This window comes from Apostichopus japonicus, chromosome 22 (assembly GCF_037975245.1).
Source record: "Apostichopus japonicus isolate 1M-3 chromosome 22, ASM3797524v1, whole genome shotgun sequence".
In the NCBI taxonomy this organism is placed as follows: domain Eukaryota; kingdom Metazoa; phylum Echinodermata; class Holothuroidea; order Aspidochirotida; family Stichopodidae; genus Apostichopus; species Apostichopus japonicus.
In genome coordinates, this window is record NC_092582.1 from 5846177 (window position 1) to 5872841 (window position 26665).

Here is a 26665-nt window from a genome sequence, read left to right on the forward strand (position 1 = left end):
CCATATACGCTGCAATTGTAACTACTGTTGCTAAACCACATGTGTAATATATAGTGTATATTGTACGTTCAGCTCCTTTGGCCTACAAATCTAGTATTAATTATCAATGACGTGAAAAACAGCCTTGTCTTAATTTGTAAGTTAAGGAAAAGATCTCTTCCCATGAAATTGTTCTTCGACCTTTGCTCTTTTGTCCGATCTTATTTAAAAGTGAAACCTTCGGCGTAGCGTAACGTTAGGGCCGCCTAACCAACATTGACAACAGTAGGCCTATTTTCTTTAGGCCTAGCGTTGGTATAGGTCAACTGCATAATGCATTAGAGTAGGCGTACTGTATCTAGCCGAGTCTATCCTAGTTCCTACACAGTTCTACTACTACTAGGCTAGGCTAAAATAGGTTGACGTTAATCAGGTAATACAGGCGTCAAGTACGTTGTCCTTGTATGTACTGTAGGCTTATTTTACTCTATTTGGGGAAAAGGAAGTTCTTTTTCGGCGCTAAGGGACAGGACCATGATAGACAATGTAACAATTAAAATAATTAAAATAATCTGTGGCCGTTAAAACTAAAAGATGCTTTATAGTCAGTATATTTGTAACTACATGGATAAGAGTGAATCAACTCAACATGAACTTTGTTGATTAATTGATGCCAGCAAATATCTAGTATTGTGCTACAGTATGTTACATTGTTCTCAAAACATGGCAAGGAACCACTGAGCCTCTTGCTTGGTTTTCTTGTTACTGTTAAAAGTGTGCTTTGCATTGTGCTAAAACTTTTTTAAAAGAAAAGTACCTTCCCCTTCCATGAGTCTGTTAGAATAACGATAATAATAAAATTTATGTACTCAATGTTGCAGGTGCTATTCATCTCAGTACTGTACTTTAAATACAGTATGTATAGGAGATTTCCACCAGATTTAACAATTCCAAGTCTCTTGGATATGCCACCAGTGGATAGACCAGAACATGCTAGACATCAGGAAAGGGAACAGGGAAACCTCCATGACCCAGGAACTAATGTGAGACATCATCACCAAGGGGCACCCCTTCTCAACAATCCAGAACAGACTCCAATTCTAGGGGACCGTGACTTCCGGCCTCCTTTGCTGTCTGCGCCAAGCTCCTCATACAGCGAGAGGCAGGTTCATCACTTACCAGTGCCTCAACCCAGAGGACAACCACCATCTCACCATGCCATGCTACAAGATTCTCGAAAAGAAATGTACAGGGAGAGGGAACGCCACTTGGACTTCAGCAGCGGCAAAAGGGTCTTGATCGATGATGACAATCTATACGTGAGTCCAGCACCAACCTACCAGCGCAACTTGATGAGTAGAGAGAAAAGTAGGTCCATAGAGATGGAACGGCAGGAGAGAGAAAGACAGAGGCAAGCGGACCTTCAGAGGAGGGCAGAACTCCAAAGAGAACTTGAGATGGAGAGAGAAAATCTGCGCATACAGAAGGAAGAAGAAGAAAGGGAGTTGGAACGCCAGAGGAAGAGGGAAAGTGAAAGACAGAGGGAAGCAGAACGACAGAGAGAACTAGAACAACAGAGAGAAATGGAACGTAAACGAGAAGTGGAGAGGAAAAGGCAAAGAGAGATTGAACGAGAGAGGGAAAGAGAAAGGCAGCGGCAGGCTGAAGAAGAGGAGGATCGAAAGAGACAGATGGAACAGGAGCGCGAGAGACTGCGCTTACAGCTAGAGCGGGAACAGAGAGAACGGGAGATTCAGAGGCAGCAAGAGATGATTCGTGAAAGAGAAATGAAGATCCAACAGGAATACGAAGAAAATGAGCAGCGGATGCAGTTTGAAAGAGGGCAGAGAGCAGCCATGGATTGTGACCAGGAGACATTCCATCACATGAGGGAAATGGACATGTTGAGGGAGAGAGAGGCAGCCCTGGAACAAGAGATGGCATTCAGGGATCAAAGAAGGCCGCCACCTAGACAAGACATTCCTAGTCTTCTGACCATGCCAAAGGTAGCTCCATCTGCCACTATGAAAAAGGGTCTGCTGGGAGATATTAATGATGGATTGGACGATGCCCTCATGGAAAAAGTGAAACTGCAGCAAGCCATGCTAGCTCAGCAAACTACGTAAGTACTTGAAGCCATGTTTCTCCTTTCGTTGATATCTATTCCTCTGGTTACACACAGATACAGTAGCTGTAAAAGTTAATGATAACATTGCATCTCCCTGCCCAATTGAAAAAGCTGGTTGATGCCATTGATTACTACTAACAATGTATGTTCAATATGGTAAGTTTGTGACCATCATTTTGTGGTAAGCTGTGAATTACTGTTCCTGTTTGTTACTATTACAGTACAATAGTATAACTTTAGTTTAGTTTAGTAGAGAAAAAAAAGGATCAGGAGTGATACTCAAGTCCCCATCAAGCTTTGTAGTAGATATGCATTAAGCCCTCATTACTGTTGATGTCGTCTGTTAAGCTATGTAATTTATGTCCGTTCCTTTGCATTAATACTGTTAAGCAGAAAAGGTGACTGCATGAATTGAGTATGTAGTAAGTGAAAAGTTCTCTATATATTAAATACCTTGCATTTTCTCTTTTTTTAACATTTGTTACCTTGACTATCAATTATCCTTCTTCTGTCTCTCCTGCTCCTCAGGGGAAATACTAACCAGAAACCGAATCAAAACCGCCTAGGTAGAAACAGACGTTCACAAAGGAAAAGAGTCAATCAGCAGATGAGAGAAGGCAACAGAAATGCAAACAAAGGATCGAATAATTCTCAGAATCAAAGACAGAACAGACAGAAGCAGAATAACAAGAAACAGAGTGGAAAAGACCAGGCAAAAGGGGCAGTACCCAGTCCTAAGACACCCCCATGGCTTAAAGAGGGCGCGTTTGATTCCTCCCAGTCGAAGACGACGGACGGTTCCAAACCGGACCTGTACGATCCGCTCCATCCGACTGACGACGAGGAAAACGTGCAAGATCTGAAACGGAAGCACAGTGACGGCGAACTACAGGTCAGGATCCATCGGGATAACGACGACAGAGATGTTCTTGATCCACCGCAGAAGAAACACGCCGGAGCAAAATTGGAGGTGGGTTCCAATATCTCTACTGACCTGGGTTTTCTTTGCAGGAAAAAAAACCGTTTAGCATGTTATTAGCTTCTTGTACCACAGATCCGCACATAACCATTGTAAGGGCCAGATAGTTCAGTTTGTAGATTGCTGCGCTTGCAAATTCCAACCCAGACGTCACAGATTCTAGTTCTGTTATCGCCATGAAATCTCCTTGCTCATGTCCATTGTCTAAAACTTTCCCAGTTAGGTTTTCATGTTTGATTTACTATTTTACTTATATAAATACAGTTTGCTCAGATTGTTACCTCAGGATATAGATGGAATAGGCAAACGTCATCTCTCGAAGAAGAAATGGCTGTAAACTTGAGGAGTGTTTTGAGAATTCCCTTCAAGTAAAATACTCTTAATGTAAACAAGAACCATCACTGGTTGACATTTAGACACAGTGAGTTGGAGAGTGACAAACAAACAAACCCAAAAAATGGAAGTTAATGAAAACAAGGGATTAAAGAATTGTGTGCTCCCATAATCAAATCAACTGCTTACGATTGGACACAAGTCTTGATTGGGGATTGACAAAAAGTTAAAAAATGTGATGCGAGTTGGAAAGGATAATAAAGCGAATTGGAACTGAACAGCCTTCATTTTGTCTGATTATAAATCACACCATTTAATGGAATGGTGGAGTTGACACGCTTGGTCTGCCTCAGTATAAACAGAATACCTAGGTACCTTACACTAATGGAATATTTGATCTTTTTGTTTGCTTAGATTCCTAGTAGCGGTGGTATTCAACCAACCAAAGAAATGCTCTACCAGATGAGACCAAAGATGTCCGCTAGTCTCGAGTGGATATGTCATGTCTGTAATGTTAAGTGTCATGAAGTCATGGTGAGTCAACACTTTTCAGTTTTAAGAAATTTGTCCATTTTACTTTTAAGAGGTGTTTATTGAATGTCAAAGCATTTGGACCTTTCAAAAAAATATGACCCTGTTGGCTTTGCGGTAGATCGATCGCAATGCATCGTTCCCTTTATTAAACTTCAGAAAAGTGTGTCAGTTGTTGCATTTGCTGCTAAATCAACTCTTTGTTTTTATTTCATTTTATCACAAAGGTTACTGAATAGTCTTGAAAATATTAAATTTTACCACAATAGCTTAAGTCAATACTATATCAAATAATATTTCATGGCTTGTTGGTATCTATGATAAAAATCCATCTTGACTGAAAGGTTATCCTTGAAAACTGATGCATTTGGCTTGATCTTATCCATGAGAGAAATGTTGCTTGAACTTTGGGTTTTGGCATGGCGGAACTGTCATTGACCGATTTACTGATACAGCTCTCTCGCGGCAGGCTCATATTGGGCTTTACCCTTAAGGTTTTTGTCATTTTAAAACCGTAGAGAAACCCTTTCTTCTCTTTGCTTTTAAATGAGTAAACTGGTCTGTGAGCAGTCGCATTAATTGTTACGTTTACCCGTTCGTCTTTAGAATTATCATCAGCACATGATGGGTAAGCGTCACCAGGCGATGATGAGCCATATCACGGAGGTGGCCGAGGCCAAGACGGACGAGGCCTTCAAGACGCTCAGAGCCGAAGGTCACGTTGACAGAATCCGCCGTGGGTTAGTACGGCCCCTTTAACTTCTTTCATGGTTTTAGTGTTAGCTTTGATTTGATTTGATTTTATTCGCACTCAGATTGTTCAAAATACAAAAATATTAGAAAGACAAAATAGACAAAAAGGACGGAATTGAAAAGAACAAAACGAGTAACAGGAGCTAAACCCATTAGGCTGACAGAACGTCGGCCCATTTCCAATGGGGCCCTATAGACGAAAAATTGCACTTTCAATGGAAAATACTATCAAACCAATAAATAAGACACAAAAACAAATATATTGCACAAAATACTGAAAAGTGCCTCCCACTCCCCCCACACCCTAAATTACATGAGATGCTTCCTTAACTCAGCTCTAAAAAGATGAGAAGACTTAATGGATTTGATATGATTTGGAAGAGCATTCCAATCCTGAATTGCCGTGAAGTAGCTTGATAAGCTCCTTTAAGGGAAGATGTGTCCACAGTGACACAGACATTTTTGATGAGTATGTGCAAATAACAATGATCTTAAGGCAGGACACTTATATATATATATGGCGTGTGTTTGTGTGTATAACACATTCTTGTAAACACGAAAGTATAGCTTATTTGTACGTCATATTTGACATGTAGATCCCTCTTGGCCATATGGAAATTGGGGGAGGCCAGAGGTCAAAGACTGAAACCTTGCTGGTACCATAACTCAAAAAGTGTAGCTTGTTTGAATGTATGTATATTTCTCTTGATAAGGTATGTACAAGAACTTATTGGAATTTGTGGAGGGCAGCAGTCATTTGAAGTCAACACAGGTCAAACTCATTTTACACAAAGTGTTGAGGTCAGCATAGGGATTTTTAAGTCTGTAATCTTTGTGACCACTGTTAACAGCCGTAGGAATAGCTATGTGTCAGTGAGTACAAACCTCCAACTGTATGTGTGGAGGTCAAAGTTCATTTGCTGAAAATATAGATAAAAGTCTGAACTCTTGTTAATTCAATAATTCCAAAAGTGAAGGTTGGATGAACTTTATGCTTGATATATAGGTCCAAATTGAGTCAAAAACTTTTGTTGTTGACTTGAAAAATCTTTGGTGTGCAGTAGTATTACATGAGAATGTTTATCATATAAAATGTGGTAAGGAATCACCTAAACCTGCTGGCTTTTATGGTTGTTCTTTTGTTAGCTTTATAACATGTGGTAAGGAATCACTTAAACCTGCTGGCTTTATGGTTATTCTTTTGTTAGCTTTATAACATGTGGTAAGGAATCACTTAAACCTGCTGGCTTTATGGTAATTCTTTTGTTAGCTTTATAACATGTGGTAAGGAATCACTTAAACCTGCTGGCTTTATGATTGTTCTCTTGTTAGCTTTGAGTCTCATCGTCCATCCTCCAAGAACGTCCAACAGACGTATTTCTGTGATGTCTGCACTACGTATATCTTCTGCGAACGTGAGGCGCACAACAGGAGTGAAGAGCACCAGGTACGGTGGTCAAGGCCCTGTGTCTGATAGCTGCAGCAGCTGCAAGTCCCCCTGCAGCAAGGCTGCTGAGTCATCAAGCAATAGAGGTCATCTCTACCTGACTAAAATGAAATATCAGCCAACTGAGCCTGGTTGAATCAGTTCAAATTGTCCTATTGAAAGATATTATTAATGTTCTGAAGATCAGAGAGGTCATCTCTGCCTGACTAAAATGAAATATCAGCCACCCGAGCCTAGTTGAATCAGTTCACATTGTCCTATCGAAAGATATTATTAATGTTTTGATGATCAGAGCGTAGAAAATGATGATCATATGTAACATTTTTAACGTCAGAAGAAATACAGTGAATCTGGTGTGATATGATGGTAGGAATCAGGTATTTACAGATGGCATGCTATCTTAGAAAGCTAGTTTAGCTAGCTGTTATAGGCTTATGTATAAAGGTGTGGGGCCTGTAAATCAACGGTTGTTATGACTTGACTAATAATCCTTGTAGTCAGAAATGACAGTAACTAAAAGTAACTAGAACTGCCTATGCCTGCAAATACACAGTATTGTAGTGCATGTGGAGTGCTTGCAGTATTAGGAAGAACTTTTCGGTTGCCCCCTGGTGTTATTTTAGGGACGGACAACACACCAGGGAGTATAGTCATGTAGGTACCTACAAAGTGCGGGCGCTTGTGAGCGCCGTGACAGGCTCAGACTAAGTTGGCTACGCAGCTAGCCTGTACAGAGACTATATGAAACTTATAAGTTTCAACGTCCAGTCATGTAGGTATCGTTCACCTGGCCAGTAATGCCAATATCGTAGCGGTCACGCTCACTACAATAACTTAGATGAAGAGCACCGCCAAAGTTTGTTTGTTTGTTTCTGAAGGAATTCGATCGGGTATGCCTACAATACTTTGAGAGATACGTCTTCTCTTTTTATTTACACAGACTGCCCTCAAAGTTATGGAGAGAAGATGTAAAGTCTGTAATAAATCATTCAAGTCCCTGTCTGCATTTATGAACCACTGCAACACAATTAATCACAGAATGGTGAGTACCTTGCTTGTTTTTATTGTTGTTTTCTTTTAATTATTTACTTTGCTTTCTCCCTGATCTGTCTACTCACAACCTCAGCTCTTTGGTTCTACTGTCTTTTAGAGCGAACTGGTTACATTTTGAATCCCCGTGACCGGTCACTCACTTCCGGTTCGTGCTTCTCCTCATTTTACCAACCAATGTGTCTGGCAGAGAAAATTTCGCGGACTTTGTGATCTCTTTGGATTCGCATTTTTTGGTTGCCATATGGACTCCATTTTGGTGGTCACCAGCTAGTGTTACTATCATATTTACTGTAGAGAACAGATTGAGATATGTTGTTTACAATTTGGGGCTTTTAGAGCAGGTTTTAGTTCCCCAGTTTTACCCACGTTTAGAGGCCAATTTAGGGATGTGTGTAGCGGTTGAACGAATTTGCCACTGGTACATCTCTCTGATCCGTCTCTTCCCTCGCTCCATCCCCTCTTCCTTCTCCCTTTCCCTCCCTAAGCTTTAAAGTTTATTTATACTTTCCTAGTCAGTTTTCCATTGTTCCTTAACTTGTAATATATTTTTGTGATCTGAAATGCTTCCTTTTCTGGATGTTTCCACAGGTTCAAGTTTCTCTCTGCTTCTGAATTGGTCATGACTTAAACTTCTTTAAAATCATTTGCTCTGTTTTGATCTAGAGTTTTGAAGTGCAACAAGAAAAGGGCAAAATAGAAGCAACAAAGATCGTAGAGGAGAGTAAGAAGTTGAAGAAGAGAAGAGATAAGGTGTTTGTGACTGTTGACGAAGTTGGTTACGAGCCAGATGATAATAAGGTAATGGAATACATAATAGCCAGAGTACAAACCTGTGTAAAAACAAATTTGAATCCTTGCAGTAGGGATGATGCATGTAGGGTTAGGAGGGGGGAACCAGAACAGTGAGCAAATAATCCAAAACCCGAGGAAGACTTTATTATTTCCATGTGGAACCGCCATGATAAACAGTATAAGTCACTTAGTATTGGTGGGAGTTAAAGGTTATTTTGAAACAGAAGGGTTTACTCTGTTTAGTATGTGGGTTGATGATATCATATTCAGTCAAATTTATAAAGGTATCGAGGCATAAATTTATTGGGATATGTAAGTGGGTCCCAAGTCAATATTTAGTCTCGATAAATGTTTAAAAATTGACAGATGGTTTTGGTGCTTGACGCTTACAGTAATGTGAAAGTTAATACCTTGTATCGAATGTGTCAGATTCTTAAACATTTAGCTGTCAGGGATACTGCAGGCCATTTTGACAATCTTTCTCTGTGATGTTTACTCGACGACGACTTTTGCTTTGGCAGTAAGTAGTGAAAATATTTCACGTAAACAATGTTATGTAACTCTCATTCATTAAAAACACAATTATTAAAGGGATGGTTGGTCTCTGAGCTGATTTGCCAACTCAAAATTGATAAAAAACAGTGTCCTTTTATTCATACATGTATGTCGATATGTCACATAGAAAGACTGTTATTTTTGGATATTGAACTTGTTTGGAATAAAAATTCTATATTGTAAAATCCTTACCAGTGATTTATATGGTTGATGTCCACAAGGGAGTGATACACCTAAGTGCTGGAAATCTCTGACCTTTTCTGGTTCTCACATAATTCTTGGACAAATTTAAAGTCACATGCTCTACATTAGTCAGATAGTGATGTAGAATTTTGAGCAAGTTGTATGGCAAGGAATCGCAAAGCCGACTGGCTTTCTGCTTTTTTTCTCTCTTCTCTTCATACCCAAACCTTTACACTTTCTGATGTTAGACCGTAAATATCATATGTATAAGTGCACAAGAATTGGCAGAATGTCCTAGGCAATTTCTTGACCGCACTGAGGATCAGCAGCTCTGCTATTATGTTTAACCCCATGTTTATTAACATTCCATGATGACACAATATTTCACTCAATAATTCTGTGACACATCTTTTTGTCCTGCATAGCATTATACCTTATCTAATACTGACGCGGCTATTTTTACACACCAATCCCAATTGAAATTACAACACAAAGGTATTAGCTATAACAGACTGAAAGCCCCTACAGGGCTCATTGCCTGTTTTGTTTACAGCTTACTAGCAGAAGACTTTCCCTCCATTGTTGCTCTCAATTCTGACCGAGAAACTGCTCATATCAGTTGTTGTTTGGGCCCTTCTTGAGCTTCAAGTTAACCGTATCAATGTTGTACCTTCCCGTACATCGCGTTGTAGTTGTCACCCGAGTTTGTATCTCCAACCCGTTACCATGGTAACTGGTAACTACTGGCACCCTTTCTTTGTCCCCTCCGAGCCTTTAACCAATCATTGGTCCTGAAAATAACTTTGAAGTAGTTTCAAGTCATTTCCTGTAACCCCTTTAAGAAGCAAGTCAAGTAACTGTTTTTTTCTTTCATTCAGGGCGATGCCTCTTTATGGAAAATTGTTTTCATCTCTTCAAAGATTGCCTGACTCATTTCAAAGCTCTTTTCATTTTTAGGCTGTTCAAAAAACCAGCTCGGATGATGGCACCCTTCCAGATCCTAAGCAAGAGACAAAGTCTAAACCAGAAGTGGTCACATTGAAAGGATCTTCCGAGCAATCCCAGCCCATAGTGGCTGTCCTCTCTGCTGACCCTGTTCCCTCTGTCCAAAGCAAACCCAAAGATCTAGCAACTCCAGACATTCTGAATCCCACTCCAAGCAGCCAACTTTCCCTTCCATCCTTTGACAATGTTCTGGAAGAAATGAAGAAGGAACCCGAGCCGTGGAGCATGCAAGATTTGGTTTCATATAATCCTAACAGTATTGTTGGTAGGTACAGAAAAGGGAAAAAAAGAGAAAAAGAAGGTATTGTTGCCATTTCAATTGTTTTCGCTGCATCAACGATCCTGGTCAGAGACTCTTGTCAAACCTGTTCTTGTCCACAAAGAAAAGATTTGACTTCTCTGTCTACTTGGGTTGTTGCTCACATCATTCCTGCAATGAGATATTGGCCCATGTTATCCAGATATTCTCGTCTGAGCTCGTATAACATTTTTTAGTTGTGATATCACAAACACTTGTACTTTATTTTCACACACTGATGTAACGGTTTATAAAATGTAGCGTACATCAATTGCAGCTGTTGCTCTACTGGCAGCGGAAACCATCACACACTTGTTGAGCGGATGATCCTGACCAGTGAACACCTCCTCCGCCCCCTCCCCCTCCCCCTCTCTACGAGCCAACTCACACAGACACTAATATGTTTGTGTGTCTATCCTTCCTTTAATGTGGGGAGGGAGTTGAATGGAGATGCTCCATTACACACAGCATTACACTCTCCAATTACACACTCAAGTCCCTCCAAAATACTTTTTTCAAGCAATCAGCAGAAGAAATTTTTTTCAGTTCTGATTATCGCCATTGTTATATACGAGTAAAACTTTATACACAGTTCATACCAAATTGCCTGTATTCATTATACCATTCAAAAAAAAATCCTTTATCCTTCTTAACATACACCTGCTATATTCCTTTGGTCACCTGAATCACTGCTCAGGAGCATGGGTGGTTCTACCCTATTGGATACACTTAAATGGGAGGGACCATTGGTTAGTACCCTGTGACATTAGCAATAGGGACATTTGATCCTCTTGTTAGGCCCATCATGAATACACTTTACTAATCCCACATAGCTATATGACTGTGCATTTGACATAGGTGAAAACACTCCTTTCCTTCTCCATTATCTCTTAGTTTGTACTTTGAGTTACTGTCATGGGTCCAATTTTCAGGAGGTAGATGATCTACTTCACACAATTTGTAAAGATCCCTTAAGATGTGAAAACCTCCTTACTTACACCGCTGACAACTCTCCCACCCCATCCACATTCTCCACCCTTCATTGGCACTACAAGTCAATCAGTATACTGTCAGTGGCTCTTTACCACTGGTCTGAATAACTGATTTGATATTACTCTGTATTGCTTCATCTAAGTTCTGTGGGAATCCCCGTCCTCCTCCTAAACAGCCTTTGAATTATTTGGAAGGGTCTTGATAGTCTTCTTCCTCAAAAGTGTTTCTTTTTGCCATCTCTGATGATCTCCTTCTTGCCCATGTATGAAGATAGTCTGGTCGTAACTTACTCTTGACTGTAGGCATGAAGTAAATAAAGGATGAAATCATATTACCGGACTATGCCACTTCTTCCAAATGTGAGGGAGGGGTGGGGGCTAGGTTTGAAAGGTGTAGGGAAGGATGCAGTTCGGTGATGCTGTATATATTTTTGGTAGACAGATTATTGTAGTGTGCATGGCATACACCTCAGTTTACTGGTCACAAACTACTGACATGGCTGCCAGAATATATCTGGCAGTTCTCTGTTATACAGGCCCTTCTGTTGGATGACAAGGTGATACCTTGCACCAGATTTCAAAGGAGAGATATTGTCTGTACGACTTTTATATTGTACCCCTGTACTTTTTATCAGGTTGGGGGCCTATGCCCTCCACCTTTATACCTCACACAAAAATTTAAGTAGTTATTAACTCAACCTTGTGTTTAGACCTGGAGAGGATGCTCCCAGATCCCGCTACACGGGGGAGGATGCTCCCAGATCCCGCTACACGGGGGAGTCTGATTCAACCACCCAAGGGCCACACCCCTCTCCCTTTTATAAAATCATGGAGATTCTACCCCTGATTCCCTCATATGATTGCCAAGGATTATCATTTCTCTTTGTGCCTCTCATTGTTTGGTTATAGCTCACAGCAGCAAAGCTGATGCGCTATCTAAATCTAAATTTGTCTATCTGTCTGTTAACAATTTTTGGAAATGCTTCCTCTTATAATCCCAAAAAATGAGGTCAATTATCATCTAGGGATCAACGCTGTCAGCTTTGGGACCATTCTTTGAATAGGCCGACAACTTTCCTCCTTCAGCAATGAATAGATGTTTCCCAATGTTGCTTGTAACTTTTTTTTTTTTTTTTTTTTGAGTAGTGGGTCCTTTGGGTTGGGGGTGCAATTTACAGAGGTATTCTAGGGGTCATCTTGGGCTGTTGTGTGAAAATTGAAATGTGCAATTTTGACCAGCAGATCATGTGAAGTGTCCGAGAAAGTCAACATGAATCATAGTGGGACATTTTGTGAAAATGCACTGAGGTACTTTATTTCTTCCAACTCAGTCGGACTGTATTCACTGTCCCTTTGGAATTTCAGTTTACAAGACCTCTGTGCTGTTCTTTGAAATGCCAGACAAATGCCAAAACATCATCTGCTACCTACAATCATGTCAGGTCATTTCACTAAAATGCTAACCCTAAAACTGACTACTTTTCTACTTCACGCAAGAATTGTTTCATTAACATGGTATCTGTTTTTACGGGTAGAAACTTTACGTAAAAAATTGTGAAATGTCACCAGAGAGCAAGTACTGTTATTAAAACGGTTCTTCCTGTTTTGCAAAATCATTGGCTTTTAGGTATGTATGTGACCATTCTCTCATACAGCTTCTCAGCTAACTCTTTTCAAATTAATTTGAATATCCTCTGTCATGCATAGTACAATGCTTTCCACAAACAGCTGTGGAGTCTTAGCTATAATCCTATCTGCAAGAAGATTGGTCTAAGCTGGTACCTCAGACGAGAGATCGTGAGTCGGGCCGATCTGCTGTGCATACCCTCCGTGACGTAAGGAATTCTGCTTCCAAGCCACAGCCATTCCAAATGAAAGGACATGTCAGCGAAGTTTTTTTTCCCTTGCTAGTCAAATTATACATCTATCGGTCTGACTAATCTTAAGGAAAGTTACTCTGGATATGACTCAGTCATGGAGTCAACTATCTGGTTTATACAACTCTGGTAACACTTGCTGATTTAAAACTGCCGGTTTGGAGAAATGGATTTTATTACGAAGAAAAGGAAAATGGGACAAACAAAGTAACGTATCTGCTTTCTGTTGATTTCGATGGACTCGCCTGCGGGAGGGAACACTGCCATTGGCTATACCTGTTGCTATGGTAACACAAGAATGATGCACAGTGTCGTCTGCTGTCTCTGGTGCTATGTGAACTCAGCTAGGGAATGATTGATAGCACTTTCTGCTGTCTGTGCTGGCCCCTTTCAATATTATAAAGATCTTCCTGATGAGAGAGGATCTTTTAACTTCTGACATCTCCTTTCACTGCTAGTTGGACCAGCCATGTATGGGCTTACAATGTCATCTCATTACATCACCATCAGGTGTGATGTGCCTTACTCTGTCCTCTTGAGACTTTCAAGAAAAAAAAGAAAAATGTTCAGAAGAATTTGACTTTGAAATCAGATTTTCTTTCAAAGTACTGTAATGATATGATTGTTGCATTTAACAATCGATTTAAGATGCTTCAGTAGGGACAGCATGTTTTGGTGAAAGCTACATGGTTTTGTAGGTTGCAACTGTAAATATTCATATAATTTTGAACTGAGTAATGGTCACCTTGAGGTGACTTCAGATTCACAGAAACCAGTTTAATCGTAGAATCGTGGAATTATTCGGCAATGTCGCTCCCGTATTTTCTGCCTTTATCCACTGAGCCATAGAGGTAGTAGACTGTCTTAACATAATGTGATGTCCTTCCAATGGTGGTGGCTGGCCTTCGTTAGATCTTGGTATCCACACACGAGACATCTGGATCGTGACACCCTGCCAGAAATCTCACAGAAGAAATGAAACTCTCCAGCAGCTTGTGTCCATAGCAGAAGAGTGAGGCAGATTCAAAAGATCAAGTTTATTGTACCTGCAAAATGTTCATTATGTGCACTTAAGTCACTGTGTTTGCAAATGGGTTTAATGACATAAGAAGATGATAATGGTGGGTTGTAAGGGGTGACAGAGGAATAGGGAGTTGAGGAAATGGGGAGTTTTGCATTTATATGCTTTGGCAAGGTAAGATATGAGAATGTGTTTGTTTTTGCATATTAATGTGATTGTTTTTGCATATTAAGGTTTTTTTTCTCGGGGGGGGGGGGGTGAAAAGTATTCCTATTGAAGCAAAATATCAGTTGGAGAGAGAAGGGGGTGGGGAAGGAGGTAAGAGGCAGGAGATGGAGTATATTATACTGATGGTTACATTTATGCATTCTTGTAGAATACTGTGCTCTTGGTGTCATTACTTGTTTCATTTTACAAGTTAGCAGCAATCTCACATGAGAATAAGCAGAGGTTGTGGAGGAGGAGAAAAGTGTTCAATGTTTCTACCAAAAGTCACCATCTCAGTGTAGAGAAATGAAGAGGAAATTTTAATGGGGTGAATCAGTGCCTGGGTATAGGGAGGGCTTCTGATTGTCATCCATAGCCGATGATTCATTCATCTTTAAAACACTTGACAGGGTTTAAAGATTTTTCTCCCGCTAATGGTGACCTGTAGAAATTTCATACCAAAAGCTCTGTTGTTACCTTAGCCTTCTTGTCACCGTAGACCCTCCGGTCACTTTTCAATGCTTTGGTTCTTAGACCTCCAATTCTGCCATTGTGGTAGCATGTCATTATGATAGACCTCCAACCCTGTCTTTGCTACAGACCTTCAGTCCCCTTTATATTTACCATCGACTTCTATCCCTGTCGTTGCTTTAGACCGCCACCCATCATGATCACCATAAACCTTCAATCCTTCATAGCTATTGAATTTGAACAACAAGTCGGTTGGTGAGCCCACTAACTTTGTTATATAACGTATTAAACACTGCAACCTTCGGTCAGAATATTGCCAGATATGATCGACTGGTGGCATACTGTCCTTATAGATCCCCTGCCTTATAGTTAGATCATTCACTCAACTATTTTGTTTATTACAGGCCAAGAGTATGTTATACCCGTCACTGGTTTCTTTTGTAAACTGTGTCGGAAATTTTACAACAGTGAGAACAGCGCCAGGGTGATTCACTGCAAGAGCCAAGCTCACTTCACCAACCTCAAGGTTAGTAGTTTACATGTGATGACTAGATAAGGTGGCGACATGTGATAACTGGAGTGTATAGCAGCTACATATGATGGATAGACAATATAGCTAAATGTGATGACTGGATGTGATGACTGGATGTGATGACTGGGTATGGTTGGAATATATAGTAGCTACATGTGATGAATATACAGTAGAGCCAAATGTGATGACTGGGTATTGCAGCTAAATGTAATGACTGGAGTGTATAGCAGCTACTATGATGAATAGACGATATACCTAAATGTGATGACTAGTTGTGATGACTGGGTATCGCAGCTGAATGTGATGGCTGGAATATATAGTAGCTACATGTGATGAATAGATGATATACCAAAATGTGATGACTAGATGTGATGACTGGGTATCGCAGCTACATGTGATGACTGGATAATGTAGCTGTGTGATAACTTGAGGGTAGCTACATGTGATGACAGTGTAATAGCCAGCATGGATCTGAGGGTTAATCAGGTATTTTCCGCAGATTAGTCAACGATGTAATTGGAATGTCTACCATGTTACATGACCTTGAGTTGTATGTATGTCTCTTACAGAAACTGTATGAAGAAATGCAACTGGCTGCCCAGATTACCAAGGAGGTCAAAGACCCCAAGGAGGAGTCTTCCCAGGAAGAGTCTCTCAAGGAGGACTCTTCCAAGGACGAGTCTTCCGAACAGGAAGAATGCCAGGTAAGAGGTGTTGTCACATGATTATCACGTGTGATGATGGTATTTAACACATGTAGGTTTGGTATGTCATATATAAATCCCATGTGGATATGGTACTGGGTAACTATTATCATATGTGAATATTATTTGGGGTAATCAAATTCATTTGAACGTGGTACTGAATGTGCCTGTATTGTCATACTCTCTATGACTTTTGCCGGCCTCACACAATTTGGTTCTGAATCTCCGATGGAGCATTCAGTTATATCTTCTTCTACTTCTTCTTCTTCGAAGTCTGTAACCTCTAAGAAAACATTTTGTCCCATCTACTCAATCTCTTATGACCCCCCCCCCCCAAAAAAAAAGAGAAGCAACATTGTCTATTTAGTCCATTTTAGCATATGAAAGTGCCTTTATTATTTTCCTGAAAATTATTACTGCGGTTGGTTATCTATTTTTTTTTTTTTTTTTAAATTCACTCTGATATTTGTAGGAACAGAAAGAAGAGACGGCAAAGGACACAAAACCTGAGAGTGAGGACAAAAAGAAAGAAACAGTGATAAAGCAGGAAGACACTGAGACAGTACAAAGTGTAACAGCAGTCACCGAATCCAAGCCAGAGGAGGTAAAACAGCAAGTTTTTTGAAAGTTTACACCCTTTCCCCGATATTTTGTGAGATAGTTGGTGAGGTGCAGGTGGATAATAAGGTGGATAATGAGCAAGCATTTTACAGCTTTTATCTCTGAAAGCTGATTGATAGGTATAATAATATTGGTATTGTGTGTCGGCATGCACTAATTGTGCGAATCGTCGTTTTGAGAGTTGGCATGCATATTTATATATTCATTAATAAATATATATTTGTGTTGTGAAAATCTTGGTACATCGATATACCGACACTGCGTTGAATGTTAATGTAAATGATAACATATATAACAGCACTAATGATATTCTTTTGCCAAGTAGGTGAAGCAATCTTTGATGTTAATTATTTTCGACACAGATGTGTGAAAATTTGGGGAAGTCGGAAAAACAAAAACCGGGGATAAAAACGCGGAGGTGAAATAAAAAACTCATGTCTGATCAGTGAATACAAAGATCATGATATCTTCCAGTAACATGGACTAGTATTGCCAATTGTTTTGCCACTGGTCATGTTCAATGTGATGTCATCGTTGTGTGTATGTCTACAGACATCTGATACATACTCTTATACATACAACAGTTGATAGTAACTTTTGTAAGTGATTTAATAAACATGTAAAAAAAGGGGAAATTGAAATCTCCCTTCATGTTTGTTTGGTTTAAATAAATGCTTTACTTTTTCATCCATGCAGGAGCCTCTGTCATCCAAGGAGGATGCAGATGAAGAGAGCAAAGTGGAGAAGTAGAGAGATTGTTCTGAACTTCAAAATATTTAACATTTATTCTCCTTCATATCGAACATTTGTCAACTTCTACACAAAATTTGTTACTTCAGTATACATGGACTTTGTTACATTCGGTATCTTTGTAAAGTGTTTAATTGCATTAGACTTTGCACTAGGCAGTAAATCAAGTGAAAATACATGGCAAGAACGAAGAGAGGTGTGTGATTGGTTGTGAAGTAGGTTAAATTTGAACAGTGTGTTACATCATTCAGATACTTGGTTCAGTTGAGCATCGTTCATATAAGCATCGTTCAGATTAGATACATCGTTCAGATAAGCAAGAGGGTGGCTGTTGTTCGTTGACTTGTATGTAAATTAATATACAACCAAGTAACTTGTCCTTTGAGGTCTCCAAGAGAAGATGGCACCTGATCATATGTGACCGCAGGGCTTATGTTTGTGGTAAAAATAATTCACTCCTGACCGGATATACACGTAATTTATGAAATGGCCAAAAGCACAACATTAGTAATTATAATGGCTTACGTTTGTTTTAATAATGGCTTACGTTTGTTTAATAATGGGTTACGTTGTGGTACCAGTTTCTAAACCAGGACGCTGCCCTTATGCACATTATCTTTACTTTTTACAGCTCTCTGAATCAAAGAATCTTACGTTTGTGATAATAATGGCTTACTTTTGGTGAAAATAATGGCTTATGTTTGTGTTAAAAATGGGTTATGTTGTGGTACCAGTTTCTAAACCAGGGCGCTGTCCTAATGCACATTATCTTTACTTTTTACAGCTCTCTGAATCAAAGAATCTTACGTTTGTGTTAATAATGGCTTACTTTTTGTGAAAATAATGGCTTATGTTTGTGTTAATAATGGGTTACGTTGTGGTACCAGTTTCTAAACCAGGGGCGCTGTCTGAATTCACATGATCTCTACTGTTTACAGCTCTCAGAATCAAAAGTAACACAATCATCGTGTGAAAGCACTCGTAACCATTTTAACATGCCTTATGCGCTTACATACAGATGCGCCAGGTGACTGACTAGCTCAATGTTCCACTTGAGCAATTTGTCAAAATGAAAACAGGGCTTTAGAAAACACAAGGTTAAGGTGCTCTAAACAATTAGTTGTTTTATTTGAAGCTTCGAAAAGACGTTTCAAAAGATCTCTTTGATAATTTTGAACTACTAGTGAATCAACTCACAGTACTATTATAATCTTCAGTCAGAGACTGTAGCTTGTCAAGTCTTCATGTAATAGCTTAGGACCTTTACGAAAAGCGCCCTCTGTCAATTTAGGGTGTGGCTGGAGAGCCACATTTATTCCTGATATTACTTGATATTACACACTTTAACTACAGCGAAACTACCGAAACAGAGAAATCATTAAAATGAACATTTTGTATGAAATTGATGATCAGTATTAGTTTTCAAAGGATCAAGTTACAGACCTAAATGCTGATTATGACAGGTTATGTTTAATTAATAATTAATTGCTAATTAATTCCACTTTTCTGGATTGTTACATCAACTTTCACCATGTTGGTAATAAAAGACAAGACACCTTTCTATATATTTGTTATACGTGTATTTTTCTATTACTTTAGTTTACTTTATTTATTCTATACATCAAACTACATTAGCATAAAGTGTTTCGTAAAGCTGCACTATGCATTCCATTATGACGGTCATAACAATCTTTTTTTGGCAGTAATGTATTGTGTGTACTAAAATAATCGCACAACATAACAATTTACTTTTTTGGTCATAATATTTTGGATTTTCGCCAGAGTTTGAGGGAAAGAAAATCCAAATGTGAACTTCTTCTGTTTTACGTCTCCTCGTTCAAGACATCAGTTGAGCTAAGAATTTAGTTATGTCTAGCACGTTGCATAATACCTGGCACAGACTTCACCACTTCAAGTCTGTTCCACCTCCATTAGAGCGAGCCTCTTCGTGGATACAAGACACACCCTCCAATCATTCAAGGGTGTGAAGACTTGCGCACAAAGAAACGTCTCATGCCGGTAATCTGACCTAGTTTCAAATGAGGTGTAACAGGAGTGTTAGACACCACCATCGATCCCAGACAATACACACACAGCTTGCTACCGTCGGTAATTAGACACTAGTGCACAGTCAGTACATGCAGCTACGGTCAATAGCCACCACACAGTGTACATAGCAGCGTGGACATTTCAGGTGTAGGTAAAAGATAACAAGGTATCACGTTTCATTACTGCCTGCATTTTGTAGCGACAAGAAGAAAACGTCTTTTGCAAGCAACGGAAACTTAACTTTTTCAGAGCGCGGCATTCGGTTTGGGGCGAGTCTTCAATGCCTTTAATCTCTGGGAGTCGGTACATTGGTCACAGGTTTCTTTTTCACTGTCACCTATTGAGGTCAAGACATTAGCTCATACACATCTGATTAATGTTCTGAACAAGATTTTTTCCTTTTGTCAGTAAAAAAAACAAAAATAGCAGATCACAGTGATCCTGATTGATGTCTTCATTTGGATATTTCATTCACTCGATATCGACATGTGAGTCAAAATTTAGTCTACATGTAAATTGTCATGATTTAGTGATTATCTAGTAATTATCTATCGGTTTCAAAAAAGACCGCTGATAGCTGCTGGTGTGGCTGTTTTATAATGGGATGCATATTGAAAGCATTAAAAGCAAAGAACATGTTATAATTCTTTGGCTTCCATCAGGGAAATGGACAGGCCATCAAGTTGAGAGATCAACCAAGGAGGTTTGTGGTCAAGTACAGAAATTAATTGTTTGACTCGTTGCATTCCAAATTCAATCTCCTTTAGCTCCATTTCTAAAGACTTCTCACTGTCTACTCTGAGTTTCTTAGGCTGTGGCTATAAGAAAAGTAAGAAGAGGAAAAAAATCAAAGGAACAGATATTTGTCCACATTTTTGTTTAGATCCGGGAATACTTTAGTATTCATATTTTGTATGGCAGTTTTGAGGTTAATGTATTTTTGGTTCTCATACAAATACTGAAGATGGTTTTGTACACAAAAGTTGCTACAAAATGTTGTTGCATTTGTGAAGCAATTTGCCCATTTGGTATAAAATGCAAAACTGGATAAACCAGAAACGTGGTTACGAAACGAAATCACACCGTCTATGCATTGTGTTTGAGAAGCTTTTGTTGTAAACTATGTTGAGCAAATGGTGTAGTGGAGATCTATTTCATGGATTCTTTGATAATATACTGAAAATGGTTTGCTTCTGTATACAAAAACTGATATAAAATGTCTTCCATTTGTGTATAAACTATTTGCCCATTTTGTAGAGCATCTTGGCATGTAAACCTTGATACATTAATAACATCTCTGCAACACTGAAACAATAACAATTCTATAAACAGCCTGCAACAGTAACACAAGCAATCGCTACCAGTTTGCAAGGTGTTAGAATTTGAGATTATTTAGGATGATCCTCACCAGTATCAGGCTCGAAATTCATGCTATTAACTGAGCAAATGCCAGGGGATATTAAGATCCTAAACACACAATCAGTCTGCTAACAATCGTCTGCCAAAACATTCCATAATATCAGTACCTGACATAAGCTCCTAATTACTACATACAATCAGCAAATATTAATAGGTTGCTCCTGCAAGCCTCTGCAGTAACTTTTCGTGTGCTGTAAGGCAGGAAAATGCCGTGACTTTCTCGGACTACGACATTGATGAATTGTTACTGTTGTGGTCAAGTGGTTAAGGCAGTGGACTTGTGATCTACGGATTACAGATTCGAGCCCTGGCCAGATCCTTGGGCAAGGCGTTGTGTCCTTGGGCAAGGCACTTTATCTCCATTGCCTCTCTTCACCCAGGTGTACAAATGGGGACTTGCGAGGTGACTTGTAAATAGTTGCGTGCACCGGTTTGTGGCTGCACCCTATGGGAAGTCCCCCAGGGGACACTTGGCTGTGGTGCCCCAGGAGAGATTGTTTGTATTGTGCACACTTTGGTGTGTAGGTGTGACAAGTTACCAATGACCAGGGTTAAGTTGTAAAGCGCTGCGATCTCGATGTAGCAGCGCTATATAAGTGTCTAATATGTATGTATGTACTGTTAATATGTTGTCCAGGTTAGCTGGACTGTTCACACATTTTCTCTATTACCCACAGCAGAACTATATATACGTCAACCTGCCACATCCACCTTTATACAAAACCACATATGCTGGTCAACGTACAAGCCAACCAATGCCCTCCTCCCACCCTTCCCCCGACCACATTCCCCTCCCCAAGACACCATCGCACTGAGAAATGATGACCATCCTTAGAGACATTATTTCATACAATTGCTAGCTACCTCTGTTAAGTCTTGATCCATTCTGCTTCCAGATCTACCATGCATCAATGGCGGTTGAACTTCTGCCTCTTCCTTACTCTTGTTCCAAGCTTCTCTACGATTTACGACACTCTTGTACTGTTCCTTCAAAAGTTCCTCGTCCGATTTGTTGTCTGGGATGGGTACGGCATTCTGAGGGTAATATGCATGATGTGTTAGGTCCATGAGCAACAGTATTGCACCCAAACTTGTTTTTGACTTTTGATGTCATAAACCATAGAATTATGTCTAGATATCCAGCATAGCCACAAACAAATATTTTCTGAGGAAAAGAAATATGCTAAGGGTGTGATGGAAAAGGAGTAAAACCATTTTACAAGTTTCAATCGTTTTTGCACAGTTGGCTGACCACAAGTACTTGGCAGGTGCATAATTGTATCTAGAATCCATATGCAGTAATTGTTAGTTATATCACTGGGTTATACATAGGCAGTGGTGCACCAAACAGTTACTGGAAGACAGTGGCGTAGGAAGGTACTTTTGAGTGGGGGGGCTGAAGACTGATGGCCGGCCTGGGGGAGGGGTCTAAGGGGAGGGGGTGTCCCCCTCCCCTTTGGAATTTTTTGCATTTCCAGGTGGCCTCAGATGCAATTTGGTGCAATATAGCACACTTCAACACCCACTCCATTTTGTAAACTTAATTTTGTATTTTCACCTGGCCTTAGATGCAATTTGGTGCTCCAAATGAGATTTTTTTTCTCATTTGGAAATGAAAAAGGGGTTTTCTGACTTGCGGAGCGGGGGGGCGGAATGATACTTCCGCCCCTCCACATTTTTCACTGGGGGGCTGGCGCCCCCCCAGCCCCCCCGGTTCCTACGCCCTTGCTGGAAGATTCTTGTATCTCATGATAAGGGAGCTTATGCATTAAATGAGGATTTCTCTCAGACTTTTGCCCCATTTCAAACTCTAAACTGACTATTTCATTAAAGAAATGAACAATGGAAAATGGGGAACTTATGAATAAAGTTTTGGGCTAAAAGTGGATTGGAACCAGTGACCTATAGGTAACAAGCCCCGTGCTTTACCAAGCTGAGTTATCCAGCCCTTAGTTGGTGGCAATCCCTATATAGAGCCATTTGTTAGCTAAAGTTGACAGTCAGAAGCCACAGTTCCATGCATACTGTGTAATCAGAGATCTCACCCCAATTCATTGTATGCAAACCAGAAAGCAGTAGGGAAGGTAATTCAAATCAAATTTGGCTTTGTGTGTACATATTTCTTTGTGCAGATGTAAATGAACAAACTCACTGTCAATTTATAAACAAACTGGGGTGCCAGGCCGAAGCCATAGAATTCATGCAACAAGTGGTGTCGCCAAACATTTTAATTTTGGGGGGCACAGCACTTAATCAGGGGAACACAATGTTTATATGTGAATGCTGTCCTGGGGGAGGGTTTCTAAGGTGAGGGGGTGTCCCCCTCCCCTTTGAGAAATTTTGATTAATTAAGGGTCCTTAGATGTCATCTGGTACTATATTTTGCAACTTGAAGTAACTTGTTATGTTCACAAATTTTCGAGCTTAGTCTGTCCAATATTTATGTATTCAATTGAGGCAGATAAAGGTTTTCTTTGAGTATTTTTTTTAACACTACAAAATCGCATTTGGGGGATGTACGATTTTTTTGGGAGGGCATGTGCCCCCCTCCCTCCCAGGCCACCCCTTGTCGACGCCACTGCATGCAACTATGGACCACACCCAAACTAAATTATTTAAGAATAAAAGTTAAAAGCTAAACCTGATTCAGAAACTCCACGACTGTATTTTTTGTGGCATCATCATGTAGGCATTCAGGAACCAGATGCTCGTGGGTTGTTTCCTGTTGAAATGAAAACAACGATCAAAGTTGCTCTGCTTTATAATGGGCTGGATTTTCATTATTTTGTCAGGTTGCTTACAGCCAACGTGATGTTTAATCGTATACAACATATTTGCTTACCTCTGCAAATTTACTGAAGGCTTCTAGCGCTAGCTGTTGAAGAATTGGACTTTTGTCACACAAGAGGGATGAAAACACTCTTGGAATTAGCTCAAACAGTCCATCATTCTGTAAAAGCAATAAAAGAGGAACTTTTGAGATATCAAAACTTGGTGCCGTTCGAGCTGTTAAGAATATCGTCTGCCAGTGCAATGCGGTAACAAGGCACAACAATTCCAGTGGAAGCATTAAGATGTTCCATTGACTATTAACAGAACCCACTCACAACTAGAGGAATTTGCATGTACACTTTCATTCACACCAGTCACCAGGTGTTTTTATTAACTTTATCATCACAGTTCAACACAAAAAGTAAGGGTACATCTTAACAAAAATATATCTCCACCAATAAAAAATGCATTTCCTACACATGTCTCCTTCACATACAAGAAAATGAATATTTGCAAGGTAAAATGCAGATGGTTTGGTGATTGGTTAGTTTCTCTCATGCATGTTCATGCCAATCAGTGGTCATTTTGGTCATAATCGCTAATATGCACAATTCCACATTATTTAGTAGTAGAAACATATTCAGTGGAAAATAAAAGATATTTAGTTCCACCCCCCCCTCATTTGGTTAATACTTTACTGAATACTAAACATAATTATCAACTTATTTTAGAATATGACACATCTATCAATGAGACTCACAAAAGCATGAACACATCTGAAAATAAAAACGTGACTCACCTGTGTCTGGTCGGGGAGTGTGAGCTGACCAAGTTTCTGTAGTAATGAAATTGAGCTGCTCCGGAGAGCCATTGACGAGGAAGTCGAACACGTTACTTTCAAAATCTAAAGCAGAAAGAAAAGGGTCTTTTTTTCTCTGCCGGAGATCAAACAAGTTCTTTCATGCAAATTAAGTGTATTGTGCATCATTAAAGAATGACACCAGGCTATTAAAGAATACTATTTATAGAACCATTGGTAATGTAATAAGCTAAAAGTATGCAAATTTGTTAACAAGAACTGAATCTTCTGTCATCCTGCATATAGACCAATTTTTCCTCTACCCTGGCTCCCCCTCCCTCCCCCCCTCTCTGAATAAACCTCTTTGAGACAGGCGCGTAGCCAGGAATTTGCCAAGGGAGGGGCAAAACTGTAGATTCGGCATTGCAAACTATCAAAGCATAGCGCCACCATGGTTGGCGCGAAGCGTACAAGAAAATTTTGGCTGAAAATGCCTCCCAGATCGCTGGAAATGGCACTTCCCAGGCCTTGTAAGTTGCATCTTACCATTTTCTCCTCTGAAAATACTAGCGATATCATAAAAACATTAAAAAAATTTTTTTTAAATATGCTCAAGGGGGGGGGCGGCTGCCCCATTCGCCCCCCCTTGGCTACGCGCCTGCTTTGAGAGTTGAAACGTTGTGAGACCGCACAGTTTATTAACGTCAAGGAATCATCATGAGATTGTTGTTAAATGAAGTGTGAACATACCGTTTCTAAATCACCGAGACTAAACTCCAACAAGAGATGACTGCAAATTTCTAAGAGAGGTGATAAAATGGGTTCCAAGTTTTTGTTGTTCAGTGGCATGCTCCGGAGACAGTCGAGGGTACATTTAGCCAGTTCTGTGGTGACTTGTGATTGGATAGGAAGTGGACCTGGTCTATGCTGGTGGAGGACTCTGGACATGTCCACGGCAGCACCGTGCTGGGAGGAGACAAGATGCACGGGATTCGTTATCCTCTAGGAACCCAAGTTACGTCCCTTGTGATCGTAACACGATGTTGTGTTGCAAACGTATCGATAGGAAAGCCAACAGGCTTACTGATTCATTTCTATACTTTATATGAAAGACTCAATAGTAGACGCACACAAGGTATTGTAGGTTTGACTATTACTACCAGTGAGATAATTGGACTCGCTTGGACCTACATATCAAATATGAAGTTCTCCAAAGCCTCACGTTTTGTGGGACCATTGTGCTCTTAAACAGTATAACATAAACACTGACACACACATCTCATCACCATTGCATTTATTCTGTATTCCTGCCTTTGGTAAGGATTACAGAAACTTGACAAATAGCTGTATATTGTTACTAATATAGACAAATACTCCAAAATTGCCACAAAAATTTAGCTCACCAAATTAACGAGCGTTTCGACATTTTTAGACTGGCTGTAAATATCCATCGTCTTCAGATAGTGACTGGCCAGTAGGAGACAAACTTCCTTCCTAAAATCTAAAGAGAATGTCTGTAGAGGAAGCCTGCTCCACAAATTAGGGTGATCAGCTGGAGGAAAACATTGGATAAATTCATTCTGGAAAATGGAGAAAAAAAACAAAAAATTAAAACGCAATCTGTGTGGTTCTATATTGAAGACATGGAAGCAGAACTCGGGATGAAATTTAGTAACAGACTTTAGGGTTAGCACTCAATTGTTGGGTAGGTACACATATGATCAAAATATTTTAAGAATCCAGCATTATGTGCGGTTGTCACGTTTGAGTCATGAGTAAAAAGAATCTTGGCTATACATTTTCTGACTTTGGACATATATATTTATTACAATGAGAAATGGGTTTAAATGTTAGGTATGATACATTACTGCAGCCCTACAAGTTGGAAGTATATACACGACACGACACGACACACCACAAAGAAGTATTAAAATTTAAAATATTTTTCTGGAAAATATTCAACATTATGTGGTGATTACTGCTAGCACAAACTAAGTTTGTATTGGGTCTGACATGGATTTTAAATCTCTGAGAATTTACCTGTGTGCATCTTTACCACTGTTTTATGCTATGAGTAAAGTCAATTAAAATATTGCCATGACTACCAACCTGACTACTCTCAGCCATTAATGGTACAAGTCGTTGCAGCAGGAGGCAGAGGTGAATGCATCCAGGGCTCTGATTGGTCTGCAAAGATTTTACTAACCTCGTCAGGAATTTGCAATGGTTGAAGCACACCTCAGCTGTTCCATACCTAGGTCAAAAATAGAACCAACTGGCTGAAGTATTTTCTTTCACCACATTTGGTATATTTATTAAAATACTGCGGAAATGTTTTTAACCATTGCTGAATTCACATGATCAGCAAGTTTCTTGCACTTGTGTTAACCAGTTCAGCCTACAGGAGACCATAGG

At 39.8% G+C, this 26665-nt stretch overlaps 2 protein-coding genes across 4 annotated transcripts in view; one reads left to right on the forward strand and one right to left on the reverse strand.

Moving 5' to 3' along the window:
- Positions 1-18774, forward strand: LOC139963514 (uncharacterized). Its single transcript, XM_071964345.1, has 13 exons — positions 1-136; positions 861-2101; positions 2636-3077; positions 3834-3953; positions 4557-4690; positions 6036-6150; positions 7091-7192; positions 7867-8001; positions 9691-10003; positions 15009-15130; positions 15706-15840; positions 16313-16444; positions 17158-18774. Exons 2-13 carry the CDS (start codon positions 897-899, stop codon positions 17209-17211), a joined length of 3009 nt encoding a protein of 1002 aa, XP_071820446.1. The 5' UTR covers positions 1-136; positions 861-896; the 3' UTR covers positions 17212-18774.
- Positions 17898-26665, reverse strand: part of LOC139963515 (FIGNL1-interacting regulator of recombination and mitosis-like) — an 18032-nt gene continuing 9264 nt past the window's right edge. For all 3 annotated transcript variants that reach the window (XM_071964346.1, XM_071964348.1, XM_071964347.1), the window contains exons 12-19: positions 26360-26504; positions 25654-25830; positions 25001-25216; positions 24251-24355; positions 23522-23629; positions 23321-23401; positions 21544-21714; positions 17898-20078 (exon numbers count right to left, since the gene is read on the reverse strand). In XM_071964346.1, coding sequence (XP_071820447.1) covers positions 19899-20078; positions 21544-21714; positions 23321-23401; positions 23522-23629; positions 24251-24355; positions 25001-25216; positions 25654-25830; positions 26360-26504 — 1183 coding nt within the window. In that variant the 3' untranslated portion in view covers positions 17898-19898. The remainder of the gene's footprint in view (positions 20079-21543; positions 21715-23320; positions 23402-23521; positions 23630-24250; positions 24356-25000; positions 25217-25653; positions 25831-26359; positions 26505-26665) is intronic.